The sequence below is a fragment of the Bombina bombina genome, chromosome 1 (assembly GCF_027579735.1).
Source record: "Bombina bombina isolate aBomBom1 chromosome 1, aBomBom1.pri, whole genome shotgun sequence".
NCBI lineage: Eukaryota > Metazoa > Chordata > Amphibia > Anura > Bombinatoridae > Bombina > Bombina bombina.
The window spans coordinates 798,765,913-798,792,321 of NC_069499.1; the positions used below are offsets into that span (position 1 = coordinate 798,765,913).

At 36.6% G+C, this 26,409-nt stretch overlaps 1 protein-coding gene across 1 annotated transcript; it reads left to right on the top strand.

Moving 5' to 3' along the window:
* Positions 1-1,599: 1,599 nt before the first annotated feature.
* Positions 1,600-25,261, top strand: CHMP1A (charged multivesicular body protein 1A). The gene is made up of 7 exons (XM_053699364.1): positions 1,600-1,746; positions 12,732-12,751; positions 13,818-13,895; positions 17,631-17,777; positions 19,248-19,376; positions 19,623-19,810; positions 23,313-25,261. The coding sequence occupies exons 1-7, from the start codon at positions 1,740-1,742 to the stop codon at positions 23,332-23,334; spliced, it is 591 nt and encodes a 196-aa protein (XP_053555339.1). The 5' UTR covers positions 1,600-1,739; the 3' UTR covers positions 23,335-25,261.
* The last annotated feature ends 1,148 nt before the right edge of the window (positions 25,262-26,409 follow it).

The following is a 26,409-nucleotide window of genomic DNA, read 5'->3' on the forward strand; positions in this document are numbered from 1 at the left end:
TGCCACCTCCAGGTTTCATATCATGTGTCCAGGTTTCAGACCGCCTGAAACCCAGACACATTATTCAAAATGACTGGACTGTGGCTCTCCAGCATAGTTGGATGCTGGTACTTTGTTACATACAGCCCTGCTTAGCTTAACGTTCGTGTCCTTCAAAGTTTACATTTAGTAATACAGGCTGAGTGAACAGCATAGGGTTTTTTAATTTTGTAGTACTACTTGGTTTATTTTTCTAAGAATTTAACACCCCCCGACCCCTGGTGACATCACCGGTGATACACCTTTAGGGGAATCATATGGGTATAACTAGGAAGTGCAGACAGGCAGAATTTTTGGCCTGGATCTTGCTTTACTTCATGCAGGATAGCATTTTGGCTATAATCTTCCTGCATTATGGTATAGAGTAGCCTCTTAAACAGCTTTAGCAGGTACGTGTTTCTTTTTTTACTTTCATTCAATGTTGTATTTGTGCCTTATCAGTATTAGGCTCTGTTCCTTAATTAAACCAGTGATTTGCAACCTTTTTTTTGCCGTGGCACACTTTTTTACATTAAAAAATCCTGTGGCACACCACCATCCCAAAATTTTACAAAATCACACATTGTAGCCTAATACAGGATATATATATATATATATATACACTGTACTGTGCTGTCATGCCATGCCATGCCTCCTACAAATTATACATGACATATTGACATTCATTCACAAACACCCCCGCACTGTTGTCAGTCTGCCGCGGCACACCTGAGGATCTCTCACGGCACACTAGTTGAAAAACACTGAATTAGACACATAAAACACATATTACACTGCAGATATTATTTAGATTAATGATTTATTTACCATGACAACGTAATGGTGCCTTTTTCACTAGGGGGTGGTGTTATGGTCTATTTAAACTGTGTGATTCACTTGTTTGACTGAGGAAGGGTAGAGTATCCACGAAACATTACACACATAAAAGCTACTCATTTAAAAGGACCGGTAATTGCCACGCCCCCTTGACCACACCCCCACTGGCACCGCACCAGGTGGTCCCAGTTTCTCCTCTAAAAATTATGGTAAGCCTACTTATTTCTAAAAATACAAAAGTAATGAAACATCACTTTACTTGCATTTCTATTAAAAATTGGGCACCGCAATATTGAAACCTAGTTTTCCCATATCTGATCTCTTCTGATTGCTGAGGTCAATTAAGTACATAAAAAGGTGCAATGTCTGTGTAAAATAATATGCATTTGAGAAAATAATACTATTTATTAGGGTTTAACATCCACTCCTTTTAATATTGCGATATCCCACATTCATCATTTTCACACTGTATCTTTTTTGTCCTCAGCAGAAGAAAATAGATAATGGAAACCTAGGTTTCAACATGCTGACAGCCTGATACCCATTATTTATTAGAAATGGGGGGGGGCACATTTTTAAATTACAGGAAAGGGAAAAAAGAAATAATTAAAGTAAACTGCATTTTATCAGTATACATAATTAAACATTTTAAATTACAATTCTAAAGTGTTTAAAGTAGTATTCTGACCACGGAGTTTATTTACGTGACACCGCTTGATGACGTAAGTGAGGATCACATGATCTGTCATGGCAGCGCCCAGCTTGGCTTCACAGGTTGGGTTTTGCGAGAGGAGGGTTGGGCTGTTGCAGGTGTCAGGACGCGGAAGTGTCAGGTTCACACACAATTCGGTTGTTCGGTGTCTGTAATACCTACTGAGGGCAGCATGGACGGTAAGTGCTTGGTGGGGCGTAGACAAATAGCTCATATAAAAAAAAATAAAGCCCATACACAGAAGGCCTGGCATATCTGATCATTCTTCTGGCACTGTGCTGCCCATCTTTTTATATCTATACAAGGAAATTATTAAATGCCGGGTGTAATATGAGATTGTATTTTATTGGAATAAACTATGATTTCCTTTTTTTTTTTTTTTTTAACTCTTATTTCTGTATCACGTCAAAAAGTGTAGACCCTACTGTCCCTTACTGTTTGTCTAGATTCTGCCTCCAGCGCCTCAGACTCTGCTACTATGCGCAGTACAAAACGAGCCCAAAGTTTTGTAGCAAATATAAATCGTTGTATAAGCAAAATGATCTCACTATTGTAATGCTTTATTCTTACCCTGTGCTCTAACCTAGTATTTACTACATTAAAAACAAGCATCATATCTAGAAGCAGCTCATCTGGTCCGTTCTCTTGACAGATTTCCAGACACAGCCCTTTCTGTTTAATATTAGACGTTTCTATGTAATGATGCATATGAAGTCACTAAGTGCTGATGTCACCTTCTTCCTCATCTTGTGACAGCTTTGGGTGTGTCTATATATTTAATAACACTTTCGAAACTGATAATGTATCGGTGAATTTATTTTATACCAACCTTTTCAAATGGGGGGAAAAAACACCCACCCCCCCAAAAAAAACCAAACAAACCAAACACTGCAAACTAAATATATTTACTAAAGGTAAAAAGTGTTGTACTATAAAATGTTTTTTTTTTCATGTGATGGAATAACATTGGTTAGGAGCTTCAATGAAAAAGTATATGATGAGTGAAGGTAGTGCAAATAAAAAAAATAGAAATCCATAAAATGAGTGAAGGTGGTACAAAAGTAAAAATAAATGAGAGAGAATAAAAAAAAAGACAAATACACACAATAGTGTTTCCTATTGGGTTTAAGTGGTATCCAGTTTGGATTCAGGAAAATTAAAATGTATTACAGCCACTCCTGTTTTGGTTGTAAGTCAAGGGTTGCTGATTGCATTTTGTGAACTCATAAATGCTCAGCCTCACACACTCAACAGTGCTTGGTCTGGTATTCTAAGCTGTTGGTTAAATTGTTAAAAAGCATTTTTTTGCATTCCCTATACATTTTCACACATATTACAAGTCACTGGATAAGTGTAGTTCAGGGCGCACTATCCAGAATACCACTTTCCTTATTCTTTTGAAAACCTGATTTTAAATATTGTGTTTTTCAATACATCTGAAAATACCATAGAAATTAAGCAAATTATGAACAAAGGGTTAAAAAAGTGGGTGTAGGGGTATATGAGAAGCTCAAGGGTTGTGTGTGCCCTATTAATATCCGTAAACCTAGTGTTTATGTATGTGTCTTAAAGGGACATTCAACACTGCCCACAACATTAATCTATGTTGAAAAACTATAAATAAAGATCAAGCTGCAACGTGCCCCCTTTCTCTTACTTCCTGCCTTCACTGTTGAATCGTCTACGATAACTTCAAAATTGGTGTCCTAACATGGCTTCCTAACTCCCCCCACCGTGACGTATTCAGCTTCTTTTTCAAACCAGCAGCCAATGATAGCCCATTCCTCGGACTGAAATTCAAGCGCGTTCACGGCCGTTAGCGCATGCGCAATACACTAGGAACAGTAAAAGCTGAACCATAATAAGCCAAGTTGTTTCCGTTCCGCTTATATTACGCATAGTACTCTATTTCGTTCTATTAGGTAAAACCCGATCCGATATGCAGCGTCACCCGCAAATGCCGGCGACGCTGAATTTTGTGCTGGTTTGGTATCCTATATACGGCGTAACCTAGAAGTTACGCCCGTATATTTCTGCCGTCGCCCGTAGTTATTTGGGCCATAGGCAGGTATACCAAACCCGCGCAGTTTGGTATCCAATATACAGCGTAAGGACTTACATGGCGAAAATGGAGAAATCTTACTCCATTTTCACCTCGCCACAAAAAGCAGCCGTAGTAAGCCTTACGCTGTCTATTGGAGCCCCGTAACTCCCTAAACTACCTGCCAAATAAACCTAACACCTAACGCATGCGCAATGTCTATCTACCTGTCAACCGTGATCCTCCGCCGCAATCCCTAATAAAATATTTAACCCCTAAACCGCCGCCCCCTACATTAACTACCCCCTAATGTGATCCCCCTACACCGTCGCCAACTATATTAAACTACCCCCTAAAGTGAGCCCCTTACACCGCCGCCATCTACCTTACCTACCCCCTAAAGTGAGCTCCTACCCCGCCGCCATCTATTTTAAAATTATTAACCCCTAATTTAATCCCCCTACCCCGCCGCCACCTATATTAAATTATTTAACCCCTAAAATACTAAACTATCCCTACCACTAAACCTAAGTCTAACCCTACAAATAGCCCTGAAAAGGGCTTTTTGCGTGGCATGCCCCAAAGAAAACTGCTCTTTTACCAGCCCTTAAAAGGGCTTTTTGCGGGGCTTTGTCACAAAGTAAACTGCTCTTTTCCCTACAATCTAAATCCCCCTACACCGCTGCCACCTATAATAAATGTATTAACCCCTAATCTAATCCCCCTACACCGCCTCCAGCTATATTAAACTCATTAACCCCTAATCTAATCCCCCTACACCGCCGCCAGCTATATTAACCCTAATTATATTAGGGTTAATATAGTTAATATAATTATTATATTATATATATATTAAGTATAATAACCCTATCTAACTAACATCCCTAACTAAACTCTTATTAAAATAAATCTAATATTAATATTATTAATGAAAATATTCCTATTTAAATCTAAATACTTACCTATAAAATAAACCCTAAGATAGCTACAATGTAATTAATAATTACATTGTAGCTATTTTAGGGTTTATATTTATTTTACAGGTAACTTGGTATTTATTTTAACTAGGTACAATAGCTATTAAATAGTTAATAACTATTTAATAGCTACCCAGTTAAAATAATTACAAATTTACCTGTAAAATAAATCCTAGCCTAAGTTACAAATACACCTACACTATCAATAAATTAAACTACAAATATCTAAACTAAAATACAATTAAATAAACTAAACTAAATTACAAAAAACAAACAAACACTAAATTACAAAAAATAAAAAGAAGATTACAAGATTTTTAAGCTAATTACACCTATTCTAAGCCCCCTAATAAAATAATAAAGCCACCCAAAATAAAAAAAAAATTCCCTACCCTATTCTAAATTAAAAAAGTTCAAAGCTCTTTTACCTTACCAGCCCTTAAAAGGGCTTTTTGCGGAGCATGCCCCAAAGAAAACTGCTCTTTTGCCTGAAAAAAACACACAATACCACCCCCCAACATTACAACCCACCACCCACATACCCCTAATCTAACCCAAACCCCCCTTAAATAAACCTAACACTACCCCCCTGAAGATCTCCCTACCTTGTCTTCACCCAACCGAGCCGAACTCCTCATCTGATCCGGGCGGTCTTTATCCAAGCGGCAGCAAAGTCTTCCATCCGGCGGCATCTTCCATCAAGCAGCATCTTCAATCTTCGCTCCGCCTACGCGGAGCATCCATCCCGGCCGACGACTGAACGACGAATGAGATACCTTTAAATGACGTCATCCAAGATGGCGTCCGTCGAATTCCGATTGGCTGATAGGATTCTATCAGCCAATCGGAATTAAGGTAGAAAGATCTGATTGGCTGATTGAATCAGCCAATCAAATTCAAGTTCAATCCGATTGGCTGATTGGTTCAGCCAATCTGATTGAACTTGAATTTGATTGGCTGATTCAATCAGCCAATCAGATCTTTCTACCTTAATTCCGATTGGCTGATAGAATCCTATCAGCCAATCGGAATTCGATGGACGCCATCTTGGATGACGTCATTTAAAGGTATCTCATTCGTCGTTCAGTCGTCGGCCGGGATGGATGCTCCGCGTAGGCGGAGCGAAGATTGAAGATGCTGCTTGATGGAAGATGCCGCCGGATGGAAGACTTTGCTGCCGCTTGGATAAAGACCGCCCGGATCGGATGAGGAGTTCGGCTCGGTTGGGTGAAGACAAGGTAGGGAGATCTTCAGGGGGGTAGTGTTAGGTTTATTTAAGGTGGGTTTGGGTTAGATTAGGGGTATGTGGGTGGTGGGTTGTAATGTTGGGGGGTGGTATTGTGTTTTTTTTTCAGGCAAAAGAGCAGTTTTCTTTGGGGCATGCCCCGCAAAAAGCCCTTTTAAGGGCTGGTAAGGTAAAAGAGCTTTGAACTTTTTTAATTTAGAATAGGGTAGGGAATTTTTTTTTATTTTGGGTGGCTTTATTATTTTATTAGGGGGCTTAGAATAGGTGTAATTAGCTTAAAAATCTTGTAATCTTTTTTTAATTTTTTGTAATTTAGTGTTTGTTTTTTGTAGTTTAGTTTATTTAATTGTATTTTAGTTTAGATATTTGTAGTTTAATTTATTGATAGTGTAGGTGTATTTGTAACTTAGGTTAGGATTTATTTTACAGGTAAATTGGTAATTATTTTAACTGGGTAGCTATTAAATAGTTATTAACTATTTAATAGCTATTGTACCTAGTTAAAATAAATACCAAGTTACCTGTAAAATAAATATAAACCCTAAAATAGCTACAATGTAATTATTAATTACATTGTAGCTATCTTAGGGTTTATTTTATAGGTAAGTATTTAGATTTAAATAGGAATATTTTCATTAATAATATTAATATTAGATCTATTTTAATAAGAGTTTAGTTAGGGATGTTAGTTAGATAGGGTTATTATACTTAATATATATATATATAATATAATAATTATATTAACTATATTAACCCTAATATAATTAGGGTTAATATAGCTGGCGGCGGTGTAGGGGGATTAGATTAGGGGTTAATGTGTTTAATATAGCTGGCGGCGGTGTAGGGGGATTAGATTAGGGGTTAATACATTTATTATAGGTGGCAGCGGTGTAGGGGGATTTAGATTGTAGGCAAAAGAGCAGTTTACTTTGTGACAAAGCCCCGCCAAAAGCCCTTTTAAGGGCTGGTAAAAGAGCAGTTTACTTTGGGGTAATGCCACGCAAAAAGCCCTTTTCAGGGCTATTTGTAGGGTTAGACTTAGGTTTAGTGGTAATTAATTAGTGGTAAATAGGGGGTATTTTAATATAGTTGGCGACGGTGTAGGGGGATCACATTAGGGGGTAGTTAATGTAGGGGGCGGCGGTTTAGGGGTTAAATATTTTATTAGGGATTGCGGCGGAGGATCGCGGTTGACAGGTAGATAGACATTGCGCATGCGTTAGGTGTTAGGTTTATTTGGCAGGTAGTTTAGGGAGTTACGGGGCTCCAATAGACAGCGTAAGGCTTACTACGGCTGCTTTTTGTGGCGAGGTGAAAATGGAGTAAGATTTCTCAATTTTCGCCATGTAAGTCCTTACGCTGTATATTGGATACCAAACTGCGCAGGTTTGGTATACCTGCCTATGGCCCAAAAAACTACGTGCGACGGCAGAAATATACGGGCGTACCTTCTAGGTTACGCCGTATATAGGATACCAAACCAGCGCAAAATTCAGCGTCGCCGGCATTTGAGGGCGATGCTGCCTATCGGATCGGGTTTTACCTTATAGAACGAAATAGAGTACTATGCGTAATATAAGTGGAACGGAAACAAATTGGCTTGTTATGGTTCCGCTTTTAGTGTTCCTAGTGTATCGCGCATGCGCTAACGGCCGTGAACGCACTTTGCATTGAAGTAGGAGAGATGGGATATCACTGGCAGCTAGTTTGAAGAAGAAGCTCTATACGTCACGGTGGGGGGAGTTAAGCAGCCATATCAGGACACCAATTTTGAAGTTATCGTAGACGATTCAATAGTGAAGGCAGGAAGTAAGAGAAAGGGGGCACGTTGCAGCTTGATCTTTATTTATAGTTTTTCAACATAGATTAATGTTGTGGGCAGTGTTGAATGTCCCTTTAAAGTGAAGGTAAAGTTTTTAACTTTGTTACACATCAATGCATTTGCAAATATTAACATAAGATAATAGCTAAGTTTTTGTTTCTAATACTTTTTCTATTTTTCAATATATATATTAACAATAATAATAAAGTTAGGGAGAGAAACTGGTATTTTCTAAAACACCTGAATACTGGTGTTTAAAAAGTAGAAAACATAATTATTTAAAGCCTAGATCGCATTGGCTGATCATAGGCCTGGTGCAGACCCCTAATAATTATATAAATTCAGAATATTTTTTAAGAAGAAAAATATTATGCTATGTATAAAGTAGGGGGAAGCAGTACTCGGCAAAATCAGGATTTTGCTGAGTGCTGCTTCCCCCTACTTTATACATAGCATTCTCATATAGTTCTGCTATGTCATAATATTTTTCTTCTTAAAAAATATTCTGAATTTATATATATATATATAATAACTCATTGTGTAAACTATTTACAAATCTAGACAAGTCAGAAGACTTGCAAGTCTTCTGACTTGTCTAGATTTGTAAATAGTTTACACAATGAGTTATTTTCTTTACATTTTGTTTTTAGTGGAGGATTTTAAACTCACTTTTCGCCTCCCCATATTTTAAATTGAGATATATATATATATATATATATATATATATATATATATATATATATCTATCTATATATCCCTACCGTTTATATTCTTAATCCTCCCAACCCCTATTTCCTGGTTTTGTGTTCTGTGACGTATAGAGCGGTTCTACCCGCTATCTACTTCTCTCAAAAGCGCGTTCACAATGCGTCTGTTGAACTGCGCATGCGCAGAAGAAAGTGACATCGCTGATTAGCGCATGCGTAGTTCAACGGCTAGTCGGCGAATCCATTCACAACTTTCCAATACCTAAATACTAATGCGCAAAACGGGAGCGAGCCTGGATTAATAGCTTCAGAAAAAAAGAATACCACTTGCGCATATGTGCAAGGAGGCGGATAACGTGGGGTTACGGATGCCTAACGGACAGATTTTCAATTGGTTTACTGAAAAACGTGATCCAAACAGAAAATAAATAAATAAAGATACTGGTTGATTTTTTGGAACTTAAGAAATTGATTTATAACGCTGATAACTTGATTTACATGCAAATTAAAAATTTTTTTTTGATGAATTAAAGTCCTATTTATTTTGCAACAAATAATCATATACTAGATAGAGATCAAGGCAAGTTTACCTTCACTTTAAATCTACACATGTACAAGTAAACTAATATGGAAAGCATATAGCAAAGAAATATCAACTACTCCATTACCTAAACTGAAGTATCTAGCTAGAGTGACTTTTGGCATCTGCATTGCTCAGCAGAAATGGACTTAGTGAGCACCATAATATAAGACCATTACCTGAGGGAGGATAGTTTGCTGAAATGGGTTTTGGCATCTGCACTATGGAACATCATATTTTGACCATGCATACTTGTAAGAGCAATGCTGTTGATTTTGTGCCAGTTTATGTAATAAGAACCATATTGCATTCCACTTGCAATCCAGGCCTTGGGCGCCATGTACTAAGCTTCGAAGTGACCGTCCGTCTGTATTTCCGCGTCAAAATTCGCTCACAATCTGCTTCTTGTATGTATCAATCTGCGATCTGCTCGAAAAACCACTATTTTCATCAGCGATCGTAATTTTACTCAACTCATCGTTCCGAAGCCTTTTTCCACTTACTACATGTTCGATCGCACGTAAATTCGCTGTAATCGGAAATTATGAATGTTACAACTAATCCGCCCGCTCCAACTTTCACTGTAACTTCGCGTGATTTGCTTCGTGACCATTTAGGTAGCGAATACAATAGAAAACTATAGGGGGTATCAACCTGACGCCAGGTAGAAGTACTTAAGTGAAAGGACTAGACTACTATTGTAGCATTATTGGTTTTTGGATCAGTGAATGAAGATGGAGACACTTTTACACATGTTTCTTTTCCGATTAATTCAATTACGAGGAAGAAGGGCTATACAGGCACCGGTTAACAACTTGCAAAGAAGGAGAGGTAGAAGAATCAGAGTCCCTAGAGTTTTCCTTCCACGTATGGGTTTGGAAAGCATTTCTGATCGAGAGATTATCCAGAGATTCCGTTTGGACAGAGAAACTATTATGGAACTTTACTATGAAATAGCAGAATACCTGGAACCTATTCACAAGCCATACCCGGACTATTAAAACTGTTGGCAGCCTTACACTTTTTTGCCACCGGTTCATTCCAAGCTGTGTCTAGCGTTATAATTGGCATCCGCCAGTCTGCTTTTTCGAGGCACCTAAGCAAAGTTATTGATGCTCACGTCACGTGGGTAAAGAACTAAACCAATCAGGTCGCAGACTGCTTCTTAACTTTGCTCTTTCGCGCCGAACGAAGCTTCAAAGTTATCAATAATCCGATTGTCTTCGACACACAATAGACGCGAAATTTTACGGCTTGGTTTTTAGTACATTCATGTAACAAAGTGCCATCCGCATGGTGCGAATGCCGGCGGGTTATTTCGATACGGTCTGTGCGAAAAAATTGACGCCTTAGTACACGGCGCCCCTTGTGTTAAAAATAAATTGACCTCAAATGTTTTTTTTTGTATGTCTGTTGAGGATGCCAGACAATTAGCAATAAATAGGTTACTTAGTTCCATATTTCTTATTCATTTAAAAAAAAATATCTATAAACTGGTGTCATAAATAAATAATAATAAATAATAAGTAAGCATATATACATTTTTTATATTTCTTGTTCTCATTTGTTTTAATGTAAAAATCAGAATATAGCTATGTAGTATAATGTAGCTTTCATTCAACATTTTCTGAGTTTAAAATGGTTTGATAATGTTCCTTATCCAAAAAATATATTAGTTATAACATTTTAGTCATTTTAAATTAATAGTTTTTATCATGTTAGCATCAATGCCATTTATGCCATGTTATGTGTGGTGCCATGTGTATGACTTTGATTTTGTGTTAGGACATTGATGATGTCACAAAAAGTATTAGAACAAGGAAGTTTGTTTTAACTTTTTATGTTTTACTTTTCTGTATAAAATAGTACATAGGCTCCTAAAATATGTATGGATAGTTAGTTTATTAATATTTTATAACACATTGCAAATCCCCCTTTTTTTTTTCTTTCCTACTTTTACGCACGCGCGCAAAATATATGTGTATGTGTATATATGTACAGTGGATATAAAAAAAAGTCTACACACCCCTGTTAAAATGTCAGGTTTCTGTGATGTAAAAAAAAATGAGACAAAGATAAATAATTTCAGAACTTTTTCCACCTTTAATGTGACCTATAAACTCAATTGAAAAACAAACTGAAATCTTTTAGGTAAAGGGAAATAAAAATAAAAAACTAAAATAACATGGTTGCATAAGTGTGAACACCCTTAAACGAATACTTTATTGAAGCACCTTTTGATTTCATTACAGCACTCAGTCTTTTTGGGTATGAGTTTTTCAGCATGGCACATCTTGACTTGACAAGATTTGCCCACTCTTCTTTGCAAAAACACTCTAAATCTGTCAGAATGCGAGGGCATCTCCTGTGCACAGCCCTCTTCAGATCACCCCACAGATTTTGAATTGGATTCAGGTCTGGGCTCTGGCTGGGCCATCCCAAAACTTTAATCTTCTGGTGAAGCCATTCCTTTGTTGATTTGGATGTATGCTTTGGGTCGTTGTCATGCTGAAAGATGATGTTCCTCTTCATGTTCAGCTTTCTAGCAGAAGCCTGAAGGTTTTGTGCCAATATTGTCTGGTATTTGGAACTGTTCATTATTCCCTCTACCTTGACTAAGGCCTCAGTTCCAGCTGAAGAAAAACAGCCCCAAAGCATGATGCTGACACTACCATGCTTCACTGTGGGTATGGTGTTCTTTTGGTGATATGCAGTGTTGTTTTTGCGCCAAAAAGTTCAACTTTGGTTTCATCAGACCAGAACACCTTTTGCAGCATGCTTTTGGGAAACTTCAGATGTGTTTTTGCAAAATTTAGCCGGGCTTGGATGTTTTTTTTTTGTAAGAAAAGGCTTCCGTCTTGCCACTCTACCTCATAGCCCAGACATATGAAGAATACGGGCGATTGTTGTCACATGTACCACACAGCCAGTACTTGCCAGATATTCCTGCAGCTTCTTTTAATGTTGCTGTAGGCCTCTTGGCAGCCCCCCAGACCAGTTTTCTTCTCGTTTTTTCATCAATTTTGGAGGGAAATCCAGTTCTTGGTAATGTCACTGATGCACCATATTTTCTTCACTTGATGATGACTGTCTTCACTGTGTTCCATGGTATACCTAATGCCTTGGAAATTATTTTGTACCCTTCTCCTGAAAAACCTCTTAACAACCTTTTAAAAATGAGATCCCTCTGATGCTTTAGAAGCTCTCTGCGGACCATGGCTTTTGCTGTAGGATGCGACTAACAAAATGTCAGGAAAGACCTACTAGAACAGCTGAACTTTATTTGGGGTTAATCGGAGGCACTTTAAATGACAGGTGTGTACTGACTCCTATTTAACATGATTTTAAATATGATTGCTTAATTCTGAACACAGCTACATCCCCAGTTGTTATTTATTTTTAATTTTTTTTATTTCCCTTTACCTAAAAGATTTCAGTTTGTTTTTCAATTGAGTTGTACAGTTTATAGGTCACATTAAAGGTGGAAAAAGTTCTGAAATGATTTATCTTTGTCTCATTTTTTTACATCACAGAAACCTGACATTTTAACAGGGGTGTGTAGACTTTTTATATCCAATGTATGTATGTATGTATATATATATATATATATATATATATATATATATATATATATATATATATATATATATATATGTGTAGTGTATTGTATTTTACCGTATAAATTCATCAACCCTAGATTATATAATACACTGTATATTTTTTGTTCTGTCATTTGTGTTTGTATGATTCAAATATGATACTATCACTAATATATTCCCTCTTGTTTGCAGACACCCTGTTTCAGCTAAAGGTGAGTGTAAATGATTATTAAACAGAATATTTTTCTTTTAAGTACTTGGGTTATTTTAATTCTCAAATGTAAAGTATCTTTTTTTTTCTTAAAATGTTTATCATTCTTTAGAGAATTCCATGAAAGGAAGTACCTATAATGTAGAATTAAAAAGCTGTTATAGTAGAAAAATGACATGGTTTAATCTTCTGTGTATTTAACCCCCACAAAGGGCGTACACACACAATATATGTTCCGCTTGGGATGTTTTGTGCATTTATTCACAAGCTTGCTGTATTAATGTATAGTCTAAGGGTATAAACCTATAACTTAAAGTCCATTTAATCCCAGCACTGGTATCCATTTTATGATTTCAGATCTGAATGATCTTGTTGATATTTTAATGACCCTATATTTTTAGATTGCTGACTGAGCCAGCTATGCATCCAGCAAAAGTAGCTGGTTTATGATCTGTTTTTTTTAAAAAAAAACCAACAACTTTATTTAACTATTTTGTTTGTTTTTACATTGCACTTTCCCAGACCAGTATCAGGGACCACCAACATTCAGCATTCTCGGTATATTTTTATTGAGTCCTCATGACTCAATCAAACTGACTGCAATTGCTTTAAAGGGACATTAAACAAAAAGTACATTACATGCTCCTCCCTCTAATTATAGTTGCTGCCATTTTGTAAACTAAGTTTCACTGTAGATATCTGAAGGAGTTGCTGCACATGTGCAAACACCTGTCAGCACTGCAATGTAGTGAAAGCCATTAAACATGGCTAGAGGGAGGCAGACTTATAAAATGTATTTAGTGTTTAATGTCCCATTAAACCATTTGTACTGAAGCAGGCCACGTCCATAATCTTATTCTTTTTGGATTTCTTCACGGCAGGGTTGGGAATTATTGATCAATGTTATTTTAAAAGAAAGCTAATAGGTAACTTGTTAACCGTAGGATGCTATAAAATGACAGTAGCAATATTTTGATTAATTACAGGAACAAATAATTAGTGGATAGTGCTGATCACAATGTTGTGAGTGCTTGTTGAGGTGACTAATAATTGTCCTTGTGTTTCAGTTCACAGCAAAACAGCTGGAAAAGTTGGCAAAGAAGGCAGAGAAGGATTCCAAGACAGAGCAAGCCAAAGTGAAAAAGGTGACAATGATAGTTTTTGACTTTTGTGAGAAGAAGGGGGACAACTGCACAGAGGATATACTAATTGTATTTTAAATTCTGTACTGACTCAAGTGCATTAAATTTTGTGGCAAAAATAGTTGTGCGTTAAAAATGGTGTAAAAATCACTAATACTGTGTAACTTTAGTAATTGTATTGAAAGGTAACTATACAGTGGGAAAATGTCACCATAGTAAAATGTATAATCACTATTAGGGGCAGTCATTGTGAAGGAGAGTGGTGGCTCCCTTGGACCCTATCCCTCAATACACCTATTAAGGTAATCTAAATTAGAAAGTGTCTGCAGACCCTTTAAGTCTTATGTCATGTTGACTAATCGAGATTGAGCATTAATTAGCTACACTATGTTACCTTGTCTATATGCTGTAGCTCCTCTCTGGCTGATAGTGAACATTATTTTGTGCCAGTCTATTAATCAACGAAGCAGGGACGTAGTAATATAAATAAAATATATACTGGTTCTCCTTATTTATGTCCTGATGCACATTTTTGCCTTGGTAAAGAACAAATCAAAATAACTAAATTAGTGGGTCAGTTAGAATCAAGTCTTTATTTGACAGTATGTTCATCAATATTATAGACTGTAGAAAAATGGTGCTAATCAAGTATCTTTGTACAAACCAAATTCTCACTGTATCCTGTCAGTGCTGAAGTGCAATGCTGCAATTCCTAAAGGTACTCACAGAATGGCTTAGATACATTTCTGGCTATGATTGCTTGGGTAAATGTATCAACTTTCTAATTGTATTAATGCAAGTACTAAAGGTATTAATGTAAGTTACAATAAAGGAGCTGCTTACTGAAATCAGGTAGGATCGCTATAGGTTTAACTCGATGGACTTCTGGCTTCTTTCAACCTCATCTAATATGTTACTATGTAAAACTTTACTAAGTAAAACTTGCATAGTTTTGCATTGCTAGAAATTCCCTTATAGGCATTTCATCTTATTTCCTCTGCTGAAGCCAATTAAAGGGACAGTATACACAAATTTTCATATAACTGCATGTAATATGAAAATTCAATATCATTTTTATGCTGATGACACCAAAATCTACCAGACCTATCTGTTTCCTTGCTAACCTGTTTTACTAACTCTTTCTCATATCTCATCCAGGATATCCACTCACTACCTTAAGATAAATCTCTCCAAAACTGAGCTTCTTATTTTCCCCTCTTCCAAAATCTCCATTCCCCATTTTTCTATAACTGTTGATAATTCCATCATTACCCCAACCCCACATGCCCGATGTCTTGGGGTGACACTTGACTCAAATCTTTAACTCCTTACATTCATTCTTTGGCCGAGTTCTGCCACTTCAACCTTAATTACATCTCTAAAATTCAACATTTCCTTACACAAGACAGAACTAAGATTTTAATACACAGTCTCATCCTTTCCCGCCTTGACTACTGCAACTCCATCCTATCTGGTCTCCTTAGCAGCCTTCTAGCTCCTTTACAATCCATAATGAATGCCTCTGCCAGGCTCATCTTCCTTACTCTCGCTCTTCATCTGCTGCACCTCTCTGCCAATCCCTGCACTGGCTTCCTCTAGCCTCAATAATTAAACACAAAATTCTAACTCTGACATACAAGGCCCTCAATTGCACTGCTCCCACCTATATCTCAGGCCTTATCTCCAGATACTCTCCCTCCCATTCCCTTCACTCTGCTTACAACCTCCTCTCCTCTTGTTGCCTCCTCACATTTCCATCTGCAGGACTTCTCTAGACTGGCCTTTATTTTGTAGAGCAGTGTTTTTCCACCAGTGTGCCGTTGCACACTAGTGTGCCGTGAGAGATCCTCAGGTGTGCCACGGAAGACTGACAACAGTGTGACATATTTTTTAAACTTTGCTTGTTTTTTACTCCCAGTGCAGGGGTAGTTTGTAGGAGGCATGGCATAACAGCACAATACATACAGTATGTGTGTGTTTGTGTGTATGTGTATATATATATATGCTGTATTAGGCTACAATGTGTGATTTTTTTTAAATTTTGGGATGGTGGTGTGCCACAGGATTTTTTAATGTAAAAAAAGTGTGCTACGGCAAAAAAAAGGTTAAAAATCACTGTTGTAGAGAACTCTGCCTCGCTCCACAAGGCTCTCCGCTAGTTTTGAAAGTTTCAAGCGCTTCTTAAAAACACTACTGTTTAGGGATGCATATAGCCTAAACTAACCTTTCCTAACCTCAGTTTCTTTCATTTGTTATCCCCTTGAACCCCCTTAGCATGTAAGCCTATGAGCCTAGCTGTTTGTAGATCACCTTCATAAGATCTGAATACAACAATGCAACTCTCAGCAGGGCCCTCTACCCACTTGATCCTTATAAATGTTTCCTTGTATATCAAGCCTATGTTTATAGAGCTACAGAATCTGTTGGCGCTCTACAAATAACTGATAATAATAATAGACACTGCTATAAAGAATAATATGCACAGATACTGATCTAAAATCCAGTATAAAATCTTTTAAAAACTTTCTTAGAAGCTCTCAGTTTATCACTGTTGATGAGGCTAGGCTAGTACACCCATTGGAATGGACTGAGAAATCTGTAAGATCAGACCCCCTCCCTGCATATGAATAGACTCATTACACAAACAAGAGCAAGCAGGGATCTAGAATTGAGTCTGCATCTGATACTTTGGGGCTTGGAGTCTGTAAATCAGCACAATGTTATTTAAAAAAAAAAATAAGCAAAAGTATGCTTCGTTACAAAAACACTCAGAGATGGGCGATATACATGGATCATCTACAAAACATTTATGCAAAGAAAAATCTAGTGTACAATGTCTCTTTAAGGAGCTTCTACACCGACCGTGTAATCACGGAATAGAATGTAATAGTTAGGTTTGTGAAGTCTGGGGTATGCACTTCATCCAGAATTTAGAAAATCCACAATGAAAGGGACATACAACACAAACGTTTTCTTTCATGTTTTAGGCAAAGCATACAATTTTAACCCCTTGAGCCAATAAAACTTAGATCTATGTCATGAAGTACATAGTCGAGTATCGCATAACTTAGATCTACATCGCAGCTTCAGGAAGCCCAAGCAGTCTTGGTTGTCAAGTGACAACCGATACTACTTGTGGCTTTCCAGCATCTGCCTTCACATGGTAACAATCTGTGCTCCATTACCATATGAATTCATATTGCCAGATCAGTGGCGTATTTAGGTTTTGTGCTGCCCTAGGCACTCAGAATTCTGCTGCCCCCACCTATTTTAGGCATTTTTTGCTCATAATATTTTTTGCTCAAGGACACACACACACACACATAATTATTTGTACTATTCATGTGTTTATTGCAAATGTTTTGAGATATGATTTCTCACCTGCATTTATCTGCATTTTAGACGTGTGCCGTGTTCATGAAATGTTTTGTGCTTAGTACTGAACAATTTAAAAAAAAAAAAAAAAAAACATGACCAGAAAACACTAACAATTTACAAATGATATTGAAACCTGACTTTTTTTTTTTTCTCTTTTGAAGCTATATTAAATAGCTGGTTTGCTTTAGTTTCTCAATGTTCACACACATTTATCCTCAAGATTTAAATCGGAAATGATGAAAAATGTGTAGGATTGTCAAAATGTTGTGCATTTATTTAATTTTCAGTATGGCACATTCAGTGTACAACAGTCTGTCTGTATATGTATTGCTAATAAGATTTCTTATATAATCTGCTCAGGCTCTTACGCAGAAGAATGTGGATGTTGCCAGAGTATACGCTGAGAATGCCATCCGAAAGAAGAACGAGGGTCTAAACTGGTTGCGGATGGCATCACGTGTTGATGCAGTGGCTTCCAAGGTCCAGACAGCAGTCACTATGAAGGGGGTATGTGGCAGCTAATAAAAACCTAATCAGTCTTGCAAATAAACACTTTAGTTGCTGTAAATTAATGACCTTTATCCACTATTATATAAAGCTGGATAGTAGCTAACAGCAAATTTGAGAAGTGTCTTCATTACAACTGACGAATGAAACTCCATCTTAAATATCACTAACATTCCAGATATGATTTTAAAAAGGGGGGAGTTTACCATCACTTTAAAGTCTCTACACTTTTGATCATTTAGTTATTTATTTTTACATTAATCGCTAACCCCTTAGTGCACTATAAATGTAAATACATGTATGCATTATAACCAGCTGAGATTTTTACATTTGGCAAAAAATGCTTCTAAAACAAGTTATTGCATATTCTGTAATAATGTTCTAGTACAAGTAACTCCCCTATAGCACTTGCTTGAAAACCGATAACTGTTGTATTTCCTTCATTTGCTTTGAGAAACGCATATAAAAATGAAACTCTGTTGAGAAATATATCCAGAAAAAAATGCTTGCGCTTTCTTTTTTCGTAGCTTGTAGAGGTTATCTAGAGCCATCTAATTGAAGCCAATTCTAGAGCCATCTCATTGAAGCCAATTCTAGATCCACCTAATTTTTTCATCAATTTTTTTCAAGCTAAATTATTGCTCCAGTTTGGCTTTGTGTGTAACACAGTTTTACCATAGCTGCATATTGTGACACCAAAGAACTTCCTTTTTAAAGCCTTGAAATCTGAAATATTACTTTTTTATTCAGTACATTTTTATGACCAATTGAGAAATGATACTTATAATGGGAATTTTCTTTCAACTTAAATTTTTACTTTGGGGAAGGACACAAAAACCGCTATAGAGTGGTAATATATAATAATTTCTATTCAACCACAAAAGTTATAATTGGCCACTTGTGCATATAAGAAATTGTAGGTATACACACAGTTCCTTCTATTTACTCGTCTGCTTCTACATCTTAATATTCCAAATGGCTTCAGAATGTATACAGTGCTATATAATTTACTGACATATTACAAGTAAATAATTATAACAATTATTCAGCAAAAGGTGTGTATTGCAGTCCACACACTTATCATTTATTAAGCAGGCTTGTTAAATGATTATAATAATGTGATTTTTAAATTTACATGATGCTGTATTTTTACCTTTAATGCATTTTTATAGACTTACCTAGCTAGTGGTTTGAATACATATAATATAATAAAAACACTTTGTAGTTAATAAACTCTATTTACCAACACAGCTCAATGCATAACTTCAACCAAATCCACCCTTTGTAACCTTTCACCTTTTTATTTTTAAACAAAATTACAAAAACAAAAAAAGTGCATAGTAAAATTTAGTCTGTAGCGCTAGGACAGCAAAAAGTGAAATGTATTGGTATTCCACAACTTGGATGGCCCTGTTGACACTATGCCATAAATCTGATTTTGTACTTTTTATTTTATTATGGTCTTAACAGGTGACTAAAAACATGGCTCAGGTGACAAAAGCGTTGGACAAAGCCCTGGGATCTATGGATCTTCAGAAAGTGTCGGCTGTCATGGATAAATTTGAGCAACAGGTTCAGAACTTGGATGTCCACACCTCGGTAAGTGGTTTTACAATGTAAATAAATATGTAGAGTGGGTAGGTCCTCTTTGTACATGCTATAAAGCAGTTGGCACACTCCATAAAATAGCTTACAGAGTTGATCTTAAGCAATGCTGAAATAACTGAATAGCTCAAGAATACTTTGAGCTTGAAAAAAATGTTCTTAAAACTTACTCCACCTGATATTGGGTCCCCCCCTCCCACAACCTCATTGGACTAAAAAACTTCTCCTTTTCTTCTGCAGGTGATGGAGGACTCAATGGGTTCAGCAATGACACTCACTACACCGCAGGAGCAAGTTGACTCCTTGATTGTACAGATAGCAGAAGAGAATGGGTTGGAGGTGATGGATCAGCTTAACCAACTCCCTGAAGGGGCTTCTTCAGTGGGAGAGAGCTCCACCCGCCCCCAGGAAGACCAACTTTCTCGCAGGTAAGAGACTTCACGGTTTCCTTAAAGGGACATGAAACCCAATTATTTTCTTTCAGGATTTAGAAAGAGCATACAATTATAAACAACTTTCTAATTTACTTCTATTATCTAATGTGCTTCATTCTCTTGATATTCTGTGCTGAAAAGCATATCTAGATATGCTTAGTAGCTGCTGATTGGTTGCTGCACATAGATGCCTCCTGTGATTGGTTCACCGTGTGCATTGCTATTTCTTTATTAAAGTATATCTAAAGAATGAAGCAAATTAGGTAATAGAAGTACATTGGAATGTTTTTTAAAATTGTATTCTCTACCTTAATCATGAAAGAAAATGTTTGGGTATAGTGTCCCTTTAATGTGTAACAACAGCAGGGTGTGCTCTAGTCACATGTTATGATTAGGAGTTTTGTGGACTATGCTGTAATAGACGTTTCTGTATATAAACATTATAAAAGGATGTTAAACAGTAAATACATGCTAGACATAATGATGTATTCAAAGCTAAGATTAGCCTAAGAATAATATGTAGATGTATTTAGTTCTTTGAACATATAAGTGTAAAGGTTTAGTTTCTATAAAGTAATGGATTACCTGTTTTATATCTGTCCTTAAAGGTACACTGAACCCAAATTTTTTCTTTTGTTATTCAGATAGAGTATGCGATTTTAAGCAACTTTCTAATTTACTCCTATTATCAGTTTCTTCATTCTCTTGGTATGTTTATTTGAAAAGGAAGAATGTAAGTTTTAAGTTTAGATGACGGCCCATTTTTGGTGAACAACCTGGGTTGTCCTTGCTGATTGGACAGCACCAATAAACAAGTGCTGTCCATGGTTCTGAACCAAAAATGTGCTGGCTCCTTAGCTTAGATTCCTTCTTTTTCAAATAAAGATAGCGAAAGAACGAAGAAAATTTGATAATAGGATTAAATTAGAAAGTTGCTTAAAATTGCATGCTCTATTTGAATCATGAAAGAAAAAATTTGGGTTCAGTGTCCCTTTTATTGTCTTCAGCAGGGGAAACCGATAAAGGGCAGCTTAAGTTCAAACATGGAATCACCCATTACTTTATCGTTTAATTTAGAAAACAAACAATTTTCAGCGTTCAATTACAGGAAAAAGGAACAAAATAAATAATAAAAGTATATTCCAAAAGTTTTTAACTACACATAAACATTTATATTACAATCTCATACTGTTTAATATCCATTTAAAACAGAATAATTAATTATGTATAAGGAGGGTTACTGTACAGATATTGGTACAAATTTCTTTCAAATGTTGCAGCGTGGTAAATGGGATTTAAAATGTCTATTATGGAAATGTGGCAGAGTTTTAGTAAACCTTTGACTGCAAGAGGGGCTTTAGCGCTTTGCTATACAATGCTTTTATAGTTTCCTTGGCAGCCAATTGGTTAGTCATAACATTAATCTGTGATGTTTAAATACCACATTTTCAGTGCAGTGACATTTTTATTTCATTAGAAATAACCATGGTATGTGTTTGACTGGTACTTATCAAAAATAAGTGATGCAGAGGTGAGGGCTATTTTTACATTTTTGAGGTGTTTGTGTTTAGCTGTAATTTTCCTCTTACTCATTTACTTTACCCACACATCATATACCATTTTCCTCGCCATTAAATGGACTTTCTACAGATATCATTATTTTCATCATATCATATAATTTACTATAAAAAAAAAAAAAAGTTAAAATATGATGAAAAAAATTGGAAAAAACACACTTTTTCTAACTTTGACCCCCAAAATCTGTTAAACATCTACAACCACTAAAAACCACCCATGCTACATAGTTTCTAAATTTTGTCCTGAGCTTAGAAATACGCAATGTTTACATGTTGTTTGCTTTTTTTTTTGCAAGTTATAGGGCAATAAGTACAACTAGCACTTTGCTATTTACAAACCATTTTTTTTTTTTCTTCAAAATTAGCGATAGTTACATTGTAACAATAATATCTGTCAGGAATCCCTGAATAACCCTTCACTTGTACCTACATTTTTTTTTTTTTAGTTGACTACCCAAAGTATTGATCTAGGCCCATTTTGGTATATTTCATGCCACCATTTCACCGCCAAATGCGGTTAAATAAAAAATTTTTATTTTTTCACTAACTTTAGGTTTCTTACTGAAATTATTTACAAACCGCTTGTGCAATTATGGCACAAATGGTTGTAAATGCTTCTCAGGGATCCCCTTTGTTCAGAAATAGCAGACATATATGGCTTTGACGTTGCTTTTTGGTAATTAGAATGCCACTAAATGCCACTGCGCACCACACTTGTATTATGCCCAGCAGTTAAGTGGCTAATTAGGTAGCTTGTAGGGTTAATTTTAACTTTAGTGTAGAGATCAGCCTCCCACCTGACCCTCCTCAAACAGTTCTCTTCCCTCCCCCACATTACAATTGTCACCACCATCTTGAGTACTAGCAGAAAGTCTGCCAGTACTAAAATAAAAAGCATTTTTTTTATTTTTTGATATTGATTCTGCAGTGTTGGAACCCCCCTTAGCCCCCAACCTCCCTGATTCCCCCCCCCCCCCCATACAGCTCTCTAACCCTCCCCCCTCTACCTATTTGCCGCCAACTTGGGTACTGGCAGCTGTCTTCCAGTACCTAGTTTGCCCAAAAAAATGTGTTTTTTTATATGCACCATAAAACATTTTCTGTATCTCCTCAATACCCTACCACCTCCCAGATCCCTTGCCCAACATTTATTTCCCCTCCCTCTCCCTCCTTCCCATACATTTACAATATATTAATGTAAATGTGGCACGCACTCCCGATATTGAGGCATCACTGCAATACCCTGAAAGCACCTGGAAGCGATCACCATCGCTTCCAGTGCTTGAAACCCCAGAGGACGTGTCAGGCACGTCCTTGGTCCTTAACTGTATTTTTTTTTGTAGGACGTACCTGACACGTCCTTGGTTGTTAAGGGGTTAAAGTGCAAAAATATAACTCTTCTGCTTTGTATTGAGCAAGATAATCCAGAGTACAATGTCACTGATCTTTGAAAGTGCACTGCTTCTGTCACAGGATGCAACAAGATGGCAGCGCCCAGTATAAAGATTCAGAGCTTTACCAGATGGCTTCCGTAATTGGGTAAAAATAAGAGTAGTTTTAACCCTAAAATGACCACGACGTACCCTGTATGTTACTGGTCGTTAAGGGTTTTCTTGGTTATAATAGCGCTATTAAAAATGCAATCGCCATAGAAAGACCAGCGACATAGTTCTTAAAGAGAACTGCAGGTACGGGAGGAAAAACAATAACATGGTGAGTAGCTAGTAACCATACTGCTGTAGTTGCACCCAGCTATTTAATGTCCTTTTAATGCTATCAGAACATGAAGGATATGTGCAATACTGGTTGTTACATTGTGGTAATAATAGTGATGTAGTAATGATATTTTACATTTATTATTCATTAATGTAGCGCATGGATATCTGATATCACTCTCACTTTATCTTCTTCTCTTTTAGGTTGGCTGCTTTGAGGAATTAAACACCTACACTCTGCAGCTCAGTCCCCTTTCTTGAACTTCAGGAGTGCTGGGGTCACTTTATCACGCTGTGGCCTTCAGATACCGTTATGGGAGGATGCTGTAGCCTTGGCTTGTTCTGCTGCTGTACGGTTTCTCAGCAGTGCTTGATCTGGAGGCTGGCCTAGCTTGTGGCAAAGTCTCACTGCAGATCCCTTGCCATTGGTGGATCTAGTCTCACTGCAGATCCCTTGCCATTGGTGGATCTGCGATCCTGCAGAAAAGATCAGCATTTCTTTGTCAGTGCTATGTAACCCCATTTAAAGTGCAAATGAAACCTATTCTACCCTGAACTTCCTGTCTTTGAATCTGTTAATTGTATCTTCGGAAGACTTGACTTCATATGAGTTAAGCACACACTGGACCAGGGGATTATGGCATTTGGGATTAGACACTGAAGAAGCCTCAATAGGAAATATATAAACACTGATCATGTTCAGCATAGGCCTTTGTGTGCTCAACAATTCTTCAAAATATAACTTTGTATGGGTCAACTGAGCCAGCACATGAAATGCCACTCTGGAGATGTAATTTGGCAGGGTATATAACAAAACATTTTGTTCCGTTTCCTTTGTGTATTCATTACAAGCACTTCCTTCCCTATGTTTTGTCAGAAACTATCTTATTGGTGTAGAAATTACTTTTATAGCAATTTTGATTTTATCCATTATTTTACTTGTTGCTAATTTTGGATTGTGTTTCTTGTTTAAGCCTTAAATTGGAAATTCATTTTCCTGATAGATTCTATAAAAAACTTAATTGCCATAAGTGACGCTCAGTGGTGAAAAGGTATAGCTTCTTACTAATGGGTAAAATCTGCAAATGTGTCAGTCTGCAACATTACAAGCCAGTATCTGCAGCCTTGGTCACACTACATTTTATTGTTATCTGTATGGCTGCAGTATGGATAACTGCAGTGTGTGCAGCTAGAGTGATTGTCTGGTCTCCATCTTATGTGTAGAGCACTAAGATTCTATTTGTTTTATACCCATTAAATACTGATTCAGTTAAATCCTATTGCTGCCTTGTGTCCAGTATCCTCTAAAGTGTTGGAGGAGCGGTGCCAAGTTAACATAATGTAGAAGAGATACCGGTTTACTGGTCGGAGGCGCCTGCAGCATCCAACAGCTATACAATTCACTTGCACAATAAACTATCGCCACGTTGTAAAGCTTGTATAATTAAAGGGATATGAAACAAAACATTTTTCTTTCGTGAATCATACAGTTTTAAACAACTTTCCAATTAACATTCTATTATCTACGTTGATTCATTCTGTTGGAATCCTTTGTTGAAAGAGTAACAGTGCACTTTGGGAACTAGTTGAACACATTTTACAAGCTAATGACATGTATATAAGTGCAGCCACCAACCAGCAGATCGCTTCCAGTAGTGCATTGCTGCCTACCTAGGTATACTTATAAAGAGAGGATGCCAAGAGAACAAAGCATATTAGATAATACAATTAAACTGGAAAGTTGTTTAAAATGGCATTTTCTGTTTCTGAATAGTAAAGATTTAATTTTTTACTTTACTGTCCCTTTAATATGATTTGGTTGCTGTTTCTATAGAAACCTGGTTTCTAAGGGGTATCTTTAAAACAGAGGTAGACTAATACACTTCAAATTGTAGATAGTTTTTTCCCTAGGAGTTGGACAATGGTTTATGCATAATGATAATATGTGCAATAGTAATAAACAAGAAGCCTGGAGTAAAATCTATGACCTTTTGGGTTTATCATGCCCTGTTTTAGGGATACCCTTTTAAAAACTGTACAAAGTTGGTATTTTCTGATACATTTTTTGCCTTTGTCATTTTTTGTGTATTTTTTTTTTCCTGTAAATTATCTGGTAAAATATTTACTTATCAAAATAAATTCTGTTGAAGCCAGATTTGTTTTCTTTTTTATATATATATATACTTTTTAATATAATTGGAAGGTAGCGGTTACTACCTTTTTAACTGATCTTATTCTAGATTTGCCATGGCTACTTTTCCTGATAATTTATTAATGCATATGTTTTGATGTGATTTTATTTATATCAATGTATTCATATTTATCCTGAACATGATTTTAAATCTCCTGTTTAAAAAAAACAACACATAAATAAATTACAAATAGAATACAACCCAAAGAAAATACATGGTCCAGAAATGATCTAAAAGCATTTCAGCTTGTGATTTCAATTGGTATTGAGGGGTTTTTAAATACTGCGCAAGAGGAAAGACAGAGGTCAACTTGTAATTAAAGGAACATACTAAAGCAAAATAATGACTTGCTATGCATTTAACCCCCTGAGCAGGACACTGCCTACTGTGATTGATAGCTACGTGGAACTGACCCTCCTGTGTTATGCCTGTGTGCTGCATTGAGAGGGACTCATAATAAACTAGGATTAGTAATGCAAACTAGAGTATGTAATTTATTGTTAATACGTCCCCTGGTTTTAAAAAAAAAAAAATTGATGTCATCTGGTCTTCTGAGAAATGGGATACTGGCGAAGAGATGTGTTAAGGCAGGTCAATAAATATCAGCAGTGGAAGAGTGATCTATAATGCTTTAAAGCAGTTTCTCATCTGCAGTCCTCGGGATCCTTAACGGGCCAGATTTTCATTATTTCTTAACTAGAGCACAGGTGTAATAATAAGCTGAAGGGTGAGAACAGCTTAGTAACCTTGGTTACTGATCAGATGATTATGTCACCTGTGCTCTAGTTGGGATTTAATGAATATCTGGCCTGTTAAGGGTCCTGAGGACTGGAGATGAGAAACAAAAAACCTTATTGACCAGCGTCGTACAAGGTATGTCGACAATACTTTTTGTTTTGTTTTGTAATAATAGCACGAGTCCAGACCACGCTATTAAAAAACGCTAAGGGGTAAATTGTATTAATACATGGCACTTGACTTCCAGTTGCAATGATTTGGTGACATTGGGCTATTAAAGAGACAGTAAAGTCAAAATAAGACATAAAGGGACACAGAACCCAATTTTTTTCTTTTGTGATTCAGATAGAGCATGCAATTGTAAGCAACTT